Here is a 13,034-nt window from a genome sequence, read left to right as displayed (position 1 = left end):
CACCACCTCCTCCTGCTTACCCCACCCCTACCCGCCCCAGACAATAGCGTCCGAGCTCCTCCGGGAAAAAAATAGAAAAGAAAGCAAGGAAAGAAAGAAAGAAAAAGAAAGAAACTGGGGGATGGATCTGACTCCAATAGGAAAAGCGTGTATCTAGAAGTGGTGCTAATGGGAAGAGATTTCCGAGCTCCAGAGGACGATGATTTGTCACAAAGGGTAGCTGGCTCAGTGCTTTGGGCTGGAGCCGTGTAGGAGACCCTTGGAGAACTCATTGTGCACAGAAAACCGAAGACCTGTACAAACATGCCTGTTCGCAGAGGTCATGTGGCACCACAAAATACATTTTTGGGTACAATCATACGAAAATTTGAAGGGCAAAGTAAGTTCTCTCTTTCTATCTATTTTGCTACAGTAGTTTGATTCTGCTTGTGACTAAATGGACAGCAGCTCCAGACTATTTTAAGTTTGTAACTTGTAAAGAAAACCCCAGAGGGGATCCCTGGCAGGAGTAACATTGTTTTTGATCTAGAAAACAGATTACCGACTTGAATTATTGGGCTCTTTTTTTTTTTTCCCCCCTTGCTTCAAGGAATAGTTTTTATCTTTGACTGTAACCATATTGTATAGCTATAGAAGTTATATCTCTTATCTTATTCTGAACTGGTGAGATGGCTCTAAAGACTGAGTGTACAATCTTGCTGCCTGTGTAATGTCTGAAAAAGTCAGCTAGGTTTATTGCTGTTGTTATTGTCGCTATTATTATCATTGTCTTTTCAAAATAAAGCAGAACAGTCAACTTTGATTTAGAGGTAACAGATAATATGCAGAGGAGTTATTAGAGGGAAAATACTCTCTTACCTTGTTGTCATGACTGCATTTTAATATAGCTGTCGAATATTTCTGCTTTGTTTATGCAAGCCGAAAATATCTAACAAACCAGTGCAAATGCATCTTCAGGGAGAGTCCATTGAGATCTTTTCCAATGCAGCAGTTTGCTACCTGTCGAGGAGGCTGAAGCTGAAGTGTTTTTCCTGGCCAGAACTCTGGTTTACTGTTAACAGTAAGAAGGAACACTTGATGCTTAAAATGAATTTCATTTAGAAACAGTAGTTTTGATATATGCACATTTATTTAAATATTTAGCATATTTTTAGTATCAGCCTGGTGCAAACCCTTACAGCTAACTCCAGTTTATAGGCTTCATTATACTTAAACTCGTGTTACCAATTTAACATTTTTATTACTAGAGAAAATTGAAGACTGTTTGTAGTCCTCATTTATCTAAAGGCTAAGTCAGTGTTGCTACTAGAGTAAAGTTTTTATGCAGTAAAGGGTGTATATTCTGAAGAGAATAAAGCAGTACCTGCTAACTAGGCAAGTGGTAGTGAAAATTCAGCATGATTGAAAGACAGTAGAAAAAGCAAGAATGAAATCTGTATTTTTCTCTCCAAATACTTCACTGTGTTCAAAGACAGAGTATCTTTAAAATTTTCAAGACTTGTACTGCTAAGTTGGTGCCACATAAAAGCAAGGGACCTACTAGTGCGATTAAGTAAGCAGAAAATCATGTTATTAACAGTAAATGTATCAAAAGCCACACACTTACAATTACAATAGGAATAGTGTATTATAGTGGTAAACAGAAACGAATGAAGTAACAGTTGAAAACTTTTGAACCTTTCTGTCAGGTGAGGGCTTGGGAAAGGATGATGGACTGAGGCACAGAACTTCAGCGGACTGTGCAAAATGTCAACATCACAATCTTTGGGTCTCATGTACCTTCATAGTCCTTTTTTTTCCTACTAAGAATATTTCTTTTATAAATCTAACTTCTAAAACAATCAAAGAGGGGAAAAATTATCATGTTCTTTTCTAGATAATTTTGTTAAAATACTGACTATAAACTTCCCGTCGTTCACCTCAGTGAAAATCCCTACAGAGTAGACTGAGCTGGTTGGACCTTATCCCAGGAAGCCCTTCACTTGAGTGGAGCCCCCTTCCCAAGGCCCCACTTCCCCAAAAGAAGGTACTAACTTTTCAAGGACTCTCCTGGAGTTATGGCTGACAGGATGGCGCTCATCACCTCGGTTTCAATGAAGCTAAAAAAGACAAAATTTTGCAGTCAAAAGGAGTTTTGCAAAAAACTTGCACAATCTAGTTTTATTTCCTTAAAAGACAACTTTCTTCATCTTCAATGTGTTCTAAATTTATTGAAGTTTCTTTAAAAGCTATGGATCAAATTAGCTACATTAAATGACTGAAAATCTCTGCATTTCAGGCACCCCAGTGAAAAGAAGGGCTGTTTAGCATCCATCCATGCAATCTACACTTTATGAAATGTTGAAAGAGTACTAAAAAATGCATCACTTTCTTTTATTGCAGATAAAAAATTCATCATTGCTAATGCTAGAGTGCAGAATTGTGCTATCATCTACTGCAATGATGGTTTCTGTGAGATGACCGGGTTCTCCAGGCCAGATGTCATGCAGAAACCTTGCACCTGTGATTTTCTTCATGGGCCAGAGACCAAAAGACATCATATTGCCCAAATTGCTCAAGCACTGCTGGGATCAGAGGAGAGGAAAGTAGAAGTCACCTATTATCACAAAGATGGTAAAGTCTGTTTTTACTTTCAAGACTTTTTGTGTGTTTGGTTATCGGTTGATTGGTAGAAGAAGTGTGTATGATCTGCTGGCCAACCCCCTTGCTGGAGTAGCCTTGTAGTTTCTCTGAAGTCCAGTGAAGTACACTTAGGGATACCAGTAAGGAAATCTGCCCTGAAAGTAGTGGGTGTATAGAGTATATCGCTGTACATTGACTCTAGCAGCTGAATGAAGCTAGCACTGTGTTTGCAACTGTTGAAAAAAGTTCTCCCCTCCATTGTTTTAAAGCAGATCTAAATCTCCTGAAGTAAACAGCCCCACAACAACAAGCAGATAACATGAGCACCGAGGGGACATCCTGTGAGGGTTAACTTTTATGAACTGTTTCATCTCACGGGACACAGGAATGGTGTATCGGTTTCAGGGGACTTAACACTGTCTGCCTCACACAATTGGAACCGTACCTTGATTTAAATGCAGTATTTTACTGGAAAAAGTACAATGAGATTAGAAGTGGCAAAAATTGGTGTATTGTGAAGAAAGCAGTAGCTTACAAAGAAAGGGACAAGCCTTTTTCAGAGATGAGATATTGTGAAGTTGGAGTACCTACAGCCGAACCATGGAAACTGACTTAGAATTATGTTGTCAGAGTAAAAATTTTGGGATGGCTAAACTACAAAGAGTTTCCCTGATATTCAGTGAAGACTCAATATATATCTGGTAACACTATTGCTGATATAAGGCAGAATGGCTAAATCTGCTATGCTGATGCTATCTTCCTGTTAAGAACATAAAATGAATAAATGACTGTATTTGCAGATTAAAAAAATGCATACGCATGAAAACTAATTACGGTACATAGTAGTTATATGCAGGGTTTGGTGTGGTTTTTTTTTTTTTTCTAATTACTCAGGGTTATTTACAGAAACATCCGTCTTTCAACCAAATCCAAGTAATGGATAAGTGTGGTGTACCTTATTCTGCCTATTGCTGTGTACGCTCTTGGGAGAAGGAAAAGGAAATTCATATTCAAATGCTGAGCTTAAATTAGTGCTGGAGAAGTGCCAGTATGTTGTTTGCATCAATTTTAGAATCACATGCAATGGATGCTCTCACATTTTAAAGTCACAGAGTTAAATCCTGTTCTCAATAATTCTGTTGTTATCTTGGAGAGACTTAAGCAATATTATTTTTAGCTTAGGCTGCTATAATTCAGATAGGACTCAGGCCAACCAGTCTACCCACGCTACCAATATTTAAGCATATTCTTCTTAGCACGTTCTCAGTAGAGTCCTTTATTCTTAGATCTGGTTCGGTGGTCTGGAACAGATTTTGGTGAAGATTTGTTGTTGTAGCTGTGCCTTGAACATAGATTTCTCAGGAGACCTGACACCGTATCTCTTTTACACATCTAGCCTGTGTTTGTTTTAACTTGGCGTGTGTTAAAAATAATATCGCAAAAGGAGAATGTCATTGCTAAGTTTCACAGCCAGCAGCCTGGAGCACTGTTCTGAGACCTGGTCCTTTAAAAGTGCTTCAGTCTCCCAAGATATTAGGAGGGAGGGAAACGTGCTTAACTAAATAACTGACTTATCTGTCAAATACCGTAAATATATATTTTTCTAAAATGCTGAATTCTGGCCTCACACAACACACTATAATCTGTCTGAGGCAATAAAAAAAAGTAAAACTGTCCATAAAAATTACCATATCTTTTATAAATAGTTTTGAATTTTGAAGGATGTTATAAATGAGAGTTATGGATTATTCAGTGTAAACAATCTTAGGCATAAGGGTTCTCAGTAACTTCACTTCTGTGAAGAGTTTCTTTAAATTACTAGACCATATATTTGAAGGTTAAGGAATTTCAAAAGCTACGGACAACAGTTCTAGACAAATTTGAGTTCAATTCCTCAAAATTTGAATGCTTATAATGTGAACAGGACTTACCGTGTGCGCTATATGCACTGCTGAATTTAAACAAATACAGGTGAATTATTTTAAATTGTAAATATCACTTATAATATCAAGTCACTGATTACAGGCAAAAATAAACAAAATACAAGATAGGTCTGATACTTCAAATGCATAAATGTCTGGCAGCTTGATCATTTGTGTATACAGACTTTTTTGTTTCATTCCACATGAAGTTCAATTTCTTTACAAAATGACAAAAAGATCTGAAGTTTATGTGGTAACATGAAATTGAAACTACCTATATGATGCTTATAATGTCAGTGAACATTCTATAGTTATTCTAAAAGAAAAAAGATATGGTTCACTTTTCATCTTCACTTTTTCAGATTTGCAAATTTGTTTTTGCAATACAGAGCGTATGTATATATATATGCCAAATGTAACATCCCTGCATATTATAACAATATAGAGTGTGATGATACCTAACAAGGAATTCCGCCAGGCTCTGAAGCAAATTAATTTAAAGAATTTTCTAAAAATCTGAGAGTTTAGTGCCTGGTTAATGGCTTATTTTGTATTGTGTGCTGTCGGTAACTATGAGAATATTTTAATAGGTCAATGCCAGCACAGTTAGAAATGTAAGTTTCTCCATGTGAGTAACCCAAGTTACTCCAATGAACTACCCACTGCTTGAAAGTTTGATTTGACATTATATTTCATAGCCACCCATTGTATATTTAACATAATACTAAGCATACGGAGGAGGAAGACAGCTCATGAAGGTGTGAATCGCTTGAGGTTCCACCGACAGGAGTTTCTGAAGACCATATTACACATTCCTGAATAAATGCCCAGTGAATTGCAAATAAAACCTTATTCCACATCACGCTATCATTTACTCTACATAAGCCACTGATTATATTAAAAATTATTTTAATATTTCAAAGTAAAGCAAATGCCAGTAGGATCATATATCCCCTCACTTATAAAGCTAATCTGTCATCAGAAGTCCAGCAATGCAGATATCAGAAAGGGAATCACTCTATAATGCTTTTTCTTTTTAATTCTAAATGCCAACTCACATAGTTTTAAAATGTCACAGCTTTAAAGTTCAACTTAAAAAGGAAATTCTTGCACTAGAAAAATGGTATTGTGTATGTACTGGGAATTAGGATTCTGATGTTCTCTACTGGTCTATAGTCCACTTTTCCAGATGAAAGACAGTGCAAGTTTTTGAGTTTTAAACATCTTGATGATGCAAGACTGAATGCTGCTGTTTGTTCACTGCTTTAATGTCTAGGCTAAATCACATGCTTGAAGAAAAGGGACAGAAGGATGGGAAAAAAAATTGTAGCGGGTTGATTTTCAGAAAATGCCAGTTGCTTGAATCTACACATTGCCTTAAACACAGCAGACAGAAGATACAGTGGTCAAAGGAGAACACAAATGCAATGTATCATGGTTTTATAAATGTGTTACCTAGACTGGGTATGTTTCCCTTTCCACTGTGCAGCGTGGGGAGGGTGCAGAGGACAGGGGAGAATACTTGTCACAGCTTTGTGTAGCTGTTTGGATGCCATGAAGGTGGGATGCCAGCATTACCTAGGCACCCAGCAGGCCCTGTCCCAACCACACCTGTGCCCTGTCTTCAGAGAGGTTTTTAACATTTGCAGCTAAAAGCCTTACTAGTGCCTCTTGCAGTATCTGCATTGGAATAAGATTATTCATATAGCCTACATTTGGTTTTAATTTCTCCTCACTCCTTTTACTCCTTTTTAGTTTTAGGACGGTATTTGCACAATCCAGATAAAGTTCTAGTCCTCTGTCCTGTTGCAGCAGTGTCACAGTAGGGGATTACATAGTTATCAAAATAATTAATTACTACTGAGAAAAATGGTTAATGGGAACAGATGGACGCCAAAACAAAGGGTCCAAATTTATAGGTTCTCATCACACAAGCAGCTCCACAAATGTTGCTGGATGTACTCATGGGATTAAAAACTCACTAATTTTTTTTTTAATGTAAATACCCCCTTTTAAAAGGAACAATAGATCAATACAGACAAAACACAAGAACTATTATTTTGAAACAGATTTTTTTTGAAGTCTTTTCCATTAGGCATTCACATCTGCTTAATTCAAAAATTATGCTCTGATATCAAAGTAGCAGAATAGTATATTCCTCACTATCTCACTTCATTTTCACAAATCATATAGCTGTATGATCTGTGTCATAGTTGAGGGTAAGATATTGTTTATACAGAATATCAATTCTTATTTTAATAAAGTTTTTTGTGGTGAAAATGTTTGACAGCTCTTCCTTAGAGGACTCCATTTTGCAGTTTAAGTCATTATTGCATAAATCATTCTTGACAGCTGTAAAATATTGCTTGAGGTGGTAAAGCTGTAAAGCTTTTGACATGAAAAGTATAATTATTTTGGGATTGAGAATGGATATATGATAATCAGAAAGGGTTGTATCACACTGAATACTTTTTTACTTACTCTACGCTTTGTGGACAACAGTGGGCTATATCTAAGCTTACAAAATATACCTGTTAAAGGCAGGTAGGGATATCATTTAAGCCCACCCTATACACATCAGGTATTATAGGGATAAGAAGCACTACAGAAGAGTATAGTTTTGAGCAAAGATAAGATTAAGCAGTCATTTGCAGAGTGTTTACAAATCTCACAAATTATTTGCCATTTACCCAGTTTGAGAAATGTTATTTGCTACATTTGCCTGCAAATTAAACATATTTGTATTTTCAAAACACATTAAGATTCCAAAACTAATATTTTTAAGGCCTTTTAAGCTCTTTTTTGAGGATAATAAAATAAAAAAATGTGTAAATATACTGACAAAATAAAGTGAAAATTGTATTAAGTGTTCTAAAATAGAAAGATTGGGACTTCATTTAGAAGGTCATCATCTAGACTTCAGCCAGCATAGGCATTTTATCACCTGTTTGTGTTCTATAAATGCTATGAACCTACCAGTCAATTAAAAATACAAGTGAAAGACCCTTACATGTGTGTCAAGTCCCTTTAGATTAGCTCTAACATGAGAGCCAGCAAGTGCAGTTTTGACTGCAGATTCAGTGCTTTAACCAGAGCTGATGAGGAAGGTCAATGAATCAAGTCACTGCCTAATACCCTGCTGCTGTAGGACTTCTTGGTTTAAGAAATACTGTCTGACTGTAATTTGATAAAGGAAGTGTTACACCCCAACAAAAAGCTGTCCAAAAAACCTGTCTTAATGTAAGTTTTTTCCAAACATCATTAAAAAAAAAAAAACCCTTGGATCAAATCCAGAATGTTAGCAAAGGTGTCGAACTATTGGAAATGGCTGACCTTTTCTTATCTCTGTAGTGTAATGTTTCTACCTCAGGTTTTAATAATTGTTCTAAGAGACAGGACTGCCCCTTGTCCCATTCAGTATTGCTGGTTTTGCAACAGGGAGCACCATCAGCAGCAAGCCGATACCTCAATGATCAGAATATCTCATTTACTCATCCCTGTTCAGTTATGGCTCCCCAGAACTGTGGGTCACTTCTTATTCACATGCGATATGTAATGATTATGATAAAGCAGCTCTTAGATATACTAAGTAGGTTTATTTATGGATCAGCTTCAACCGTATTTTTCAATTCCTTGGCTTTCCAATATATTGTTTTTTCTTTTTATGGGTGACAAATTTATTTTCAATAAGTAGATATTTTTTTCCCATTCATCTATTCCTCTTAATGAGAGACAGTATCTGAATAAAAGGGAACAAAAATTAAATTGCCTTTAAAATTATTCTCCTTTGTCAGTGTTGAGGGTCAGAAAGGTATGATTAGATATATCTAATTTTAACAAATAATGAAGAATACAACTGCTATTATTATAGCTTCTGCATCTTTACCGGGAAAAAAGAAATCTTACTCAGTTTGGAAAAATCCCTTCTGACAGTTTTAAGTTCCTCCACGGCACAAATAAAAAAACCTGCAGGCTAGTGGATCAGGAGGAGTCTTTCATTTCAGTACAGTGTCCAGAGGGAACTCTTCTGCTGCTGGACTTTCATAGTACAGTTTTACAGCAGGATTCAGAAAGTCACAGGGTCAATTTACACTAATCAAGGGACCCAAATTTCCCTTGCTTGAGCTACAAAGAATCAATGATTGTTGACTTCTGAAAAGAGGGTCCCACAGTGGTAAGAAAGGTGTCGCATTCTGGAGTCAGATGGCACTGGAAGGTTACAATATGATATACATACTCAAAATTAAAGTTTTTCTAAGCTGTTTAGAATGATAATATACTATGGAGAAGAGTTTCATCTTTTAATTAGGCATTGCCTGACAAAGTTTTTTATCTGCTTTGAATATGCTCCTTTCAGTTTTAGTGAAAGCTATTTTGGTTTTGGGTTAAGAGACAAAAAGAACCTAAGCTGTTAGCCTATTTGGTTTCACATTATTTTATTGTGTCCTCTTTCCATCTTCAGTGTACATCCTTTTTAATGTTTCATTCTGATAAGAGTGTTATTGCATACTCCTAATTTGCATTATTGATCGGTTCTTTCTCTTCTCCACCGAATTGGCCCATGTATCAAAAAGAGATGCAGAGAGCAAATCAGACATCATAACTTGCAGTAGACATGGGGGAAGAGCAACTGCTTTTCTGATTGCAGCCTTATGCATATCTGGTATTATGCAAACTTCAGAACATCGCACTTTGAATAGTACAAATGTTGACATTAGCTCTGTTCTCTCTGGTTTCAAGCAATGGAAAGTGAACAGTGGTGTGGGTTAGATTTTATCTTAGTGGTTTCAAGTCCAGTTTTAAAGTGTTCCCTACGTATTTGTCTTAGTGTATGACTCAGTCTCTGTGCTAGACAGTCCATATTCTTCCCAGCTTCCCAGCTAAGTATGGAAAAAGCTTAATCAAATAGTATAGGATTCAGAGAAGCAAGACCAAGCTGACTATGGAAATTGCTAACTCACTCTGGAAACCGCATATCTCAAAAGCAATCAGAACTGTAGCTGTGAACCTCGCTCTAGGCAGAGCAGATGCATGACAATGACAGGGGGGTAATGGGGCTCTGTAGTTACAGCTGGGCTCACACAGTCCACATCTCTGAAAGTTCACATCTCTGAGGTGGGAAGTATCGGTGTTATAATTTTGTATAGCTGGAACTTTTTAGTCTAGCATACTGTTTTTGTTTTAAAGGAAATAACTTACATATATGAGTTATTTCTCAGAAATTAAATTAAAATTTCATTTGGAAAGCAGAATTATAGCCATAACTAGAAACTAGTCACAAAATGCTTATTGACCTCCAGCATTTCCGTAGAACCCCATTTTAAGCTCCCTTACCAACTTTCTGGTACAATATAGCCTTTTCATTCTATTTTTCTTTATTCTTTAATTCTGTAATTACAGTGAATTCTCATCAGGAAAGACCACTACAAAGGATACCAGAATTCAATCTGGAATAAAGTTAAAGCAAACAGTATAAAGGGGAGGTCCTGTTGTCTTTTTGATAATGTTTTGATAATGCCCTCGGTTATAGCACTGAAGTGTTACGCACAAAAAGAAAATATTCCAGCTTCCTTGTTAAAAAAGAGCCATCATATCATCAAAAGGTAACGACGGTGTTTAAATGTCAACATTATTAACTATTTCATTGCTGATAGTTGAGTGGCAATGACCAGAAGGTGGCTTAAGCCAGAGAGCACAGCTGCCTTCAGTACTTCTCTGCCTGAGGAAATTTCTTGCTTTCCTGTCCATGTTCCTCCATAGTACCAGAGCCAAAAAAAATCCTCTCTTTAACATTTTGCCATGATCTCATTTAAGTCATTGATTTGCCACATCAGACTGCAGTGGAAACCAGAAAGTCTTGCCTAAATGGTCAGTTCAGTTCAGAGGAACACGAGAGTTTACTTCACATACCGGGGAGTTAGGATTTATCACAATACCCAAATACGCTGATCCTTGACAGCATCAACTTAGGAAATGTTGTCCTCTTTAGAGCAAATGCATGGGACTATATAGTAGCATTGTTTCTGCTCCCAGAAACACTCCTGAAGGCCTGAGAGCAAGATATCAATACCTACAGATACAGGATTTGGCTTGTGCACCCACAGCTTTCACAGAATGAAACTGCAAATTTTAATTTTTGTAACACTAAAAATCCTGATCTTTAGGTATTAGAGCACTGCTGGTAGAGACATATTACACCACTGCTAACTAGTATTAGCTGGCTCTGAGCTGCTACATACAAAGACAAGTTATGAAAGACGCATGCAAAACACAGGCAAAACCTTCCTCCATTTTAATGCACAGGGTAGAGAAGCAGAGATGACTTCAGAACAAGGATAGATGTATATTAGGGGTTTTGCCTTTGTCTTATACCTAGGCTGCTTGAAAAGCAGTTAATCATCATGTAAATATGTTCCATCACTAACACACGTGTTCTAAAGCACTTATTCCCAGCTGTTCTCAGACTTTGGAGTCTGTGCCCTTTTGAGACTATTTATTTCTTAGAGCGTTCTCTGCTGATTTTCATTCAAATCAATGCAAGTGTATCTCTGAAAATAGCTTGCAAATTTCCTCCTTTCAAAACTCATTTGTGCCAATCTGCTTTACTCCTTCCTCTCTGGAAAAAATGCCAGAAAATCACATTAGTATTTTGCATGTTTGTGGCTGGTGTACAAGAAAGGGGGGGGGGGGGGTTCACGTGTTCTAAAGCACTTATTCCCAGCTGTTCTCAGACTTTGGAGTCTGTGCCCTTTTGAGACTATTTATTTCTTAGAGCGTTCTCTGCTGATTTTCATTCAAATCAATGCAAGTGTATCTCTGAAAATAGCTTGCAAATTTCCTCCTTTCAAAACTCATTTGTGCCAATCTGCTTTACTCCTTCCTCTCTGGAAAAAATGCCAGAAAATCACATTAGTATTTTGCATGTTTGTGGCTGTTGTACAAGAAAGTGGGGGGGGGGTTTATACTTTCAAAAGAACATGAAACTCAGTAGTCCATAAATCCTATTGTCATGGTGTTTAAGGTAAAATACTGTTGCAGTTCTGTCTACTTGTTTGAAAAATAGCTTTCAATTCACAAATGGGAAAGAAAGAAAGAATACCTAAAGTCCATGCCATTTTAAATAATGGTAATAAAAGAAAGGAAAATGTGCTCCTTTGTTTCCATCATAAGTGCCCAGCATTATTTTTGCATGATAAAATGTACCAGGAATCAATTTAACACCAAAGTCCATCCAACAGAAATGACAACACTTCCCAAAAGGACTATTTCTGGAGTCATGGACAACATACCACATTATGCGAGAGAGTAACAGCCTTGAAGTACAAAACCAGGTATCTATAAATCAATATTTGAGCCTTCTCTGTGGATTAATGGAGCGGCTCGTGAACTGTGTGAAAGACAGCCTATGTATAATGTCAGTCCTGAGCCAGTCTGTGCTGGTCCACAGTTCAGAACATCCTTAGTGCTTCTGTAAGTTACACTGATTGCTTATGGCAACAAGAATATGAGGTGGCACAGAAGCGGCTTTAGTGTTTTACCCACAGAGTTTCAAAGAAAAGTTTTGTGGAAGGATAAAGCAGAGTTCGAGTACTGTTTGTGGGTGACAACAAAACTGTATTAAGACGTTGTTTCTTTTTATCCTAAAATTTGCAAATCCCTTGTCTTGTGTCAGGAGTAGAAATGGGGTCTAAGGAGTTGCTTCCAAATACCTAAGAAGTCAATTAAAACCAACTAACTGCTACTGCAGCTACAAGCAGAGTTAGTGTCTGATAAGTGGGATGTTTGTAGATCAGGCGCTAGGTGTGGGTGGCATCCCCCTTCTCTGGTTACTGTTTATTTAAAGAGGGGAAAAGAGGAAGGAATACAAGGTCCGCAGACAACTCTTCTTAGCTGACAGATATGCAGTTCTGTTTTATAAAAGCAACTACACAAACCAAGAATATTACGGCTGAGGGAGCTTTTCAATAGACCGTGCAGGTCTATTTACATTCATTTCTGATTGTCTTTTGACCTCATTTATAAAAAGACCCCAGATCCTGCAGAGGCAGAATTGCCAGTAGCATCACTGTCTCTGCAGAACTCGACATATGCAAAACATAATTATTAGCCAGATAAATACATTCTGTGTGGCTGCCAGTATTTCAGACATTATTTCTCTCACATCTGAAAGTACAAGAGCATTCATCCCTGCTTCACAGCAACTGAGTGAATTGTTTCCCTATTAAGTAATATTTTACTTAAGGGGTCTTAATCCCTTTTCCTTTCACCTTGGGATCATTTTCCTGTAAATAAAAAAAAAAGTTGTGAAAAAAGCACTCGATTCCTACTTTCTGAGGAATTCAAGAAAACATATCAACTGGTTTTTGAAATGATGGAGAAACAATTCTACATGTTTGATGTTGATTGTTACCTGGAAAGTAGATTATCCAATTTTTTTTTTGCCTTTTAGGGGTCACAGGCACTAAAATGTCAGATATAACTAAAGTATCG

At 37.0% G+C, this 13,034-nt stretch overlaps 1 protein-coding gene across 1 annotated transcript in view; it reads left to right on the top strand.

The window, feature by feature from the left end:
* The first annotated feature begins 303 nt into the window (after positions 1–303).
* Positions 304–13,034, top strand: part of KCNH7 (potassium voltage-gated channel subfamily H member 7) — a 240,203-nt gene continuing 227,472 nt past the window's right edge. The window contains exons 1-2 of the mRNA XM_009640740.2: positions 304–379; positions 2,383–2,613. Of these exons, the coding sequence (XP_009639035.1) occupies positions 304–379; positions 2,383–2,613 (307 nt within the window). The remainder of the gene's footprint in view (positions 380–2,382; positions 2,614–13,034) is intronic.

This window comes from Egretta garzetta, unplaced genomic scaffold, assembly GCF_000687185.1.
Source record: "Egretta garzetta isolate BGI_Z169 unplaced genomic scaffold, ASM68718v1 scaffold16, whole genome shotgun sequence".
NCBI lineage: Eukaryota > Metazoa > Chordata > Aves > Pelecaniformes > Ardeidae > Egretta > Egretta garzetta.
The sequence above is the reverse complement of the archived record's forward strand: the minus strand, read 5'-3'. Positions and strand labels throughout refer to the sequence as shown.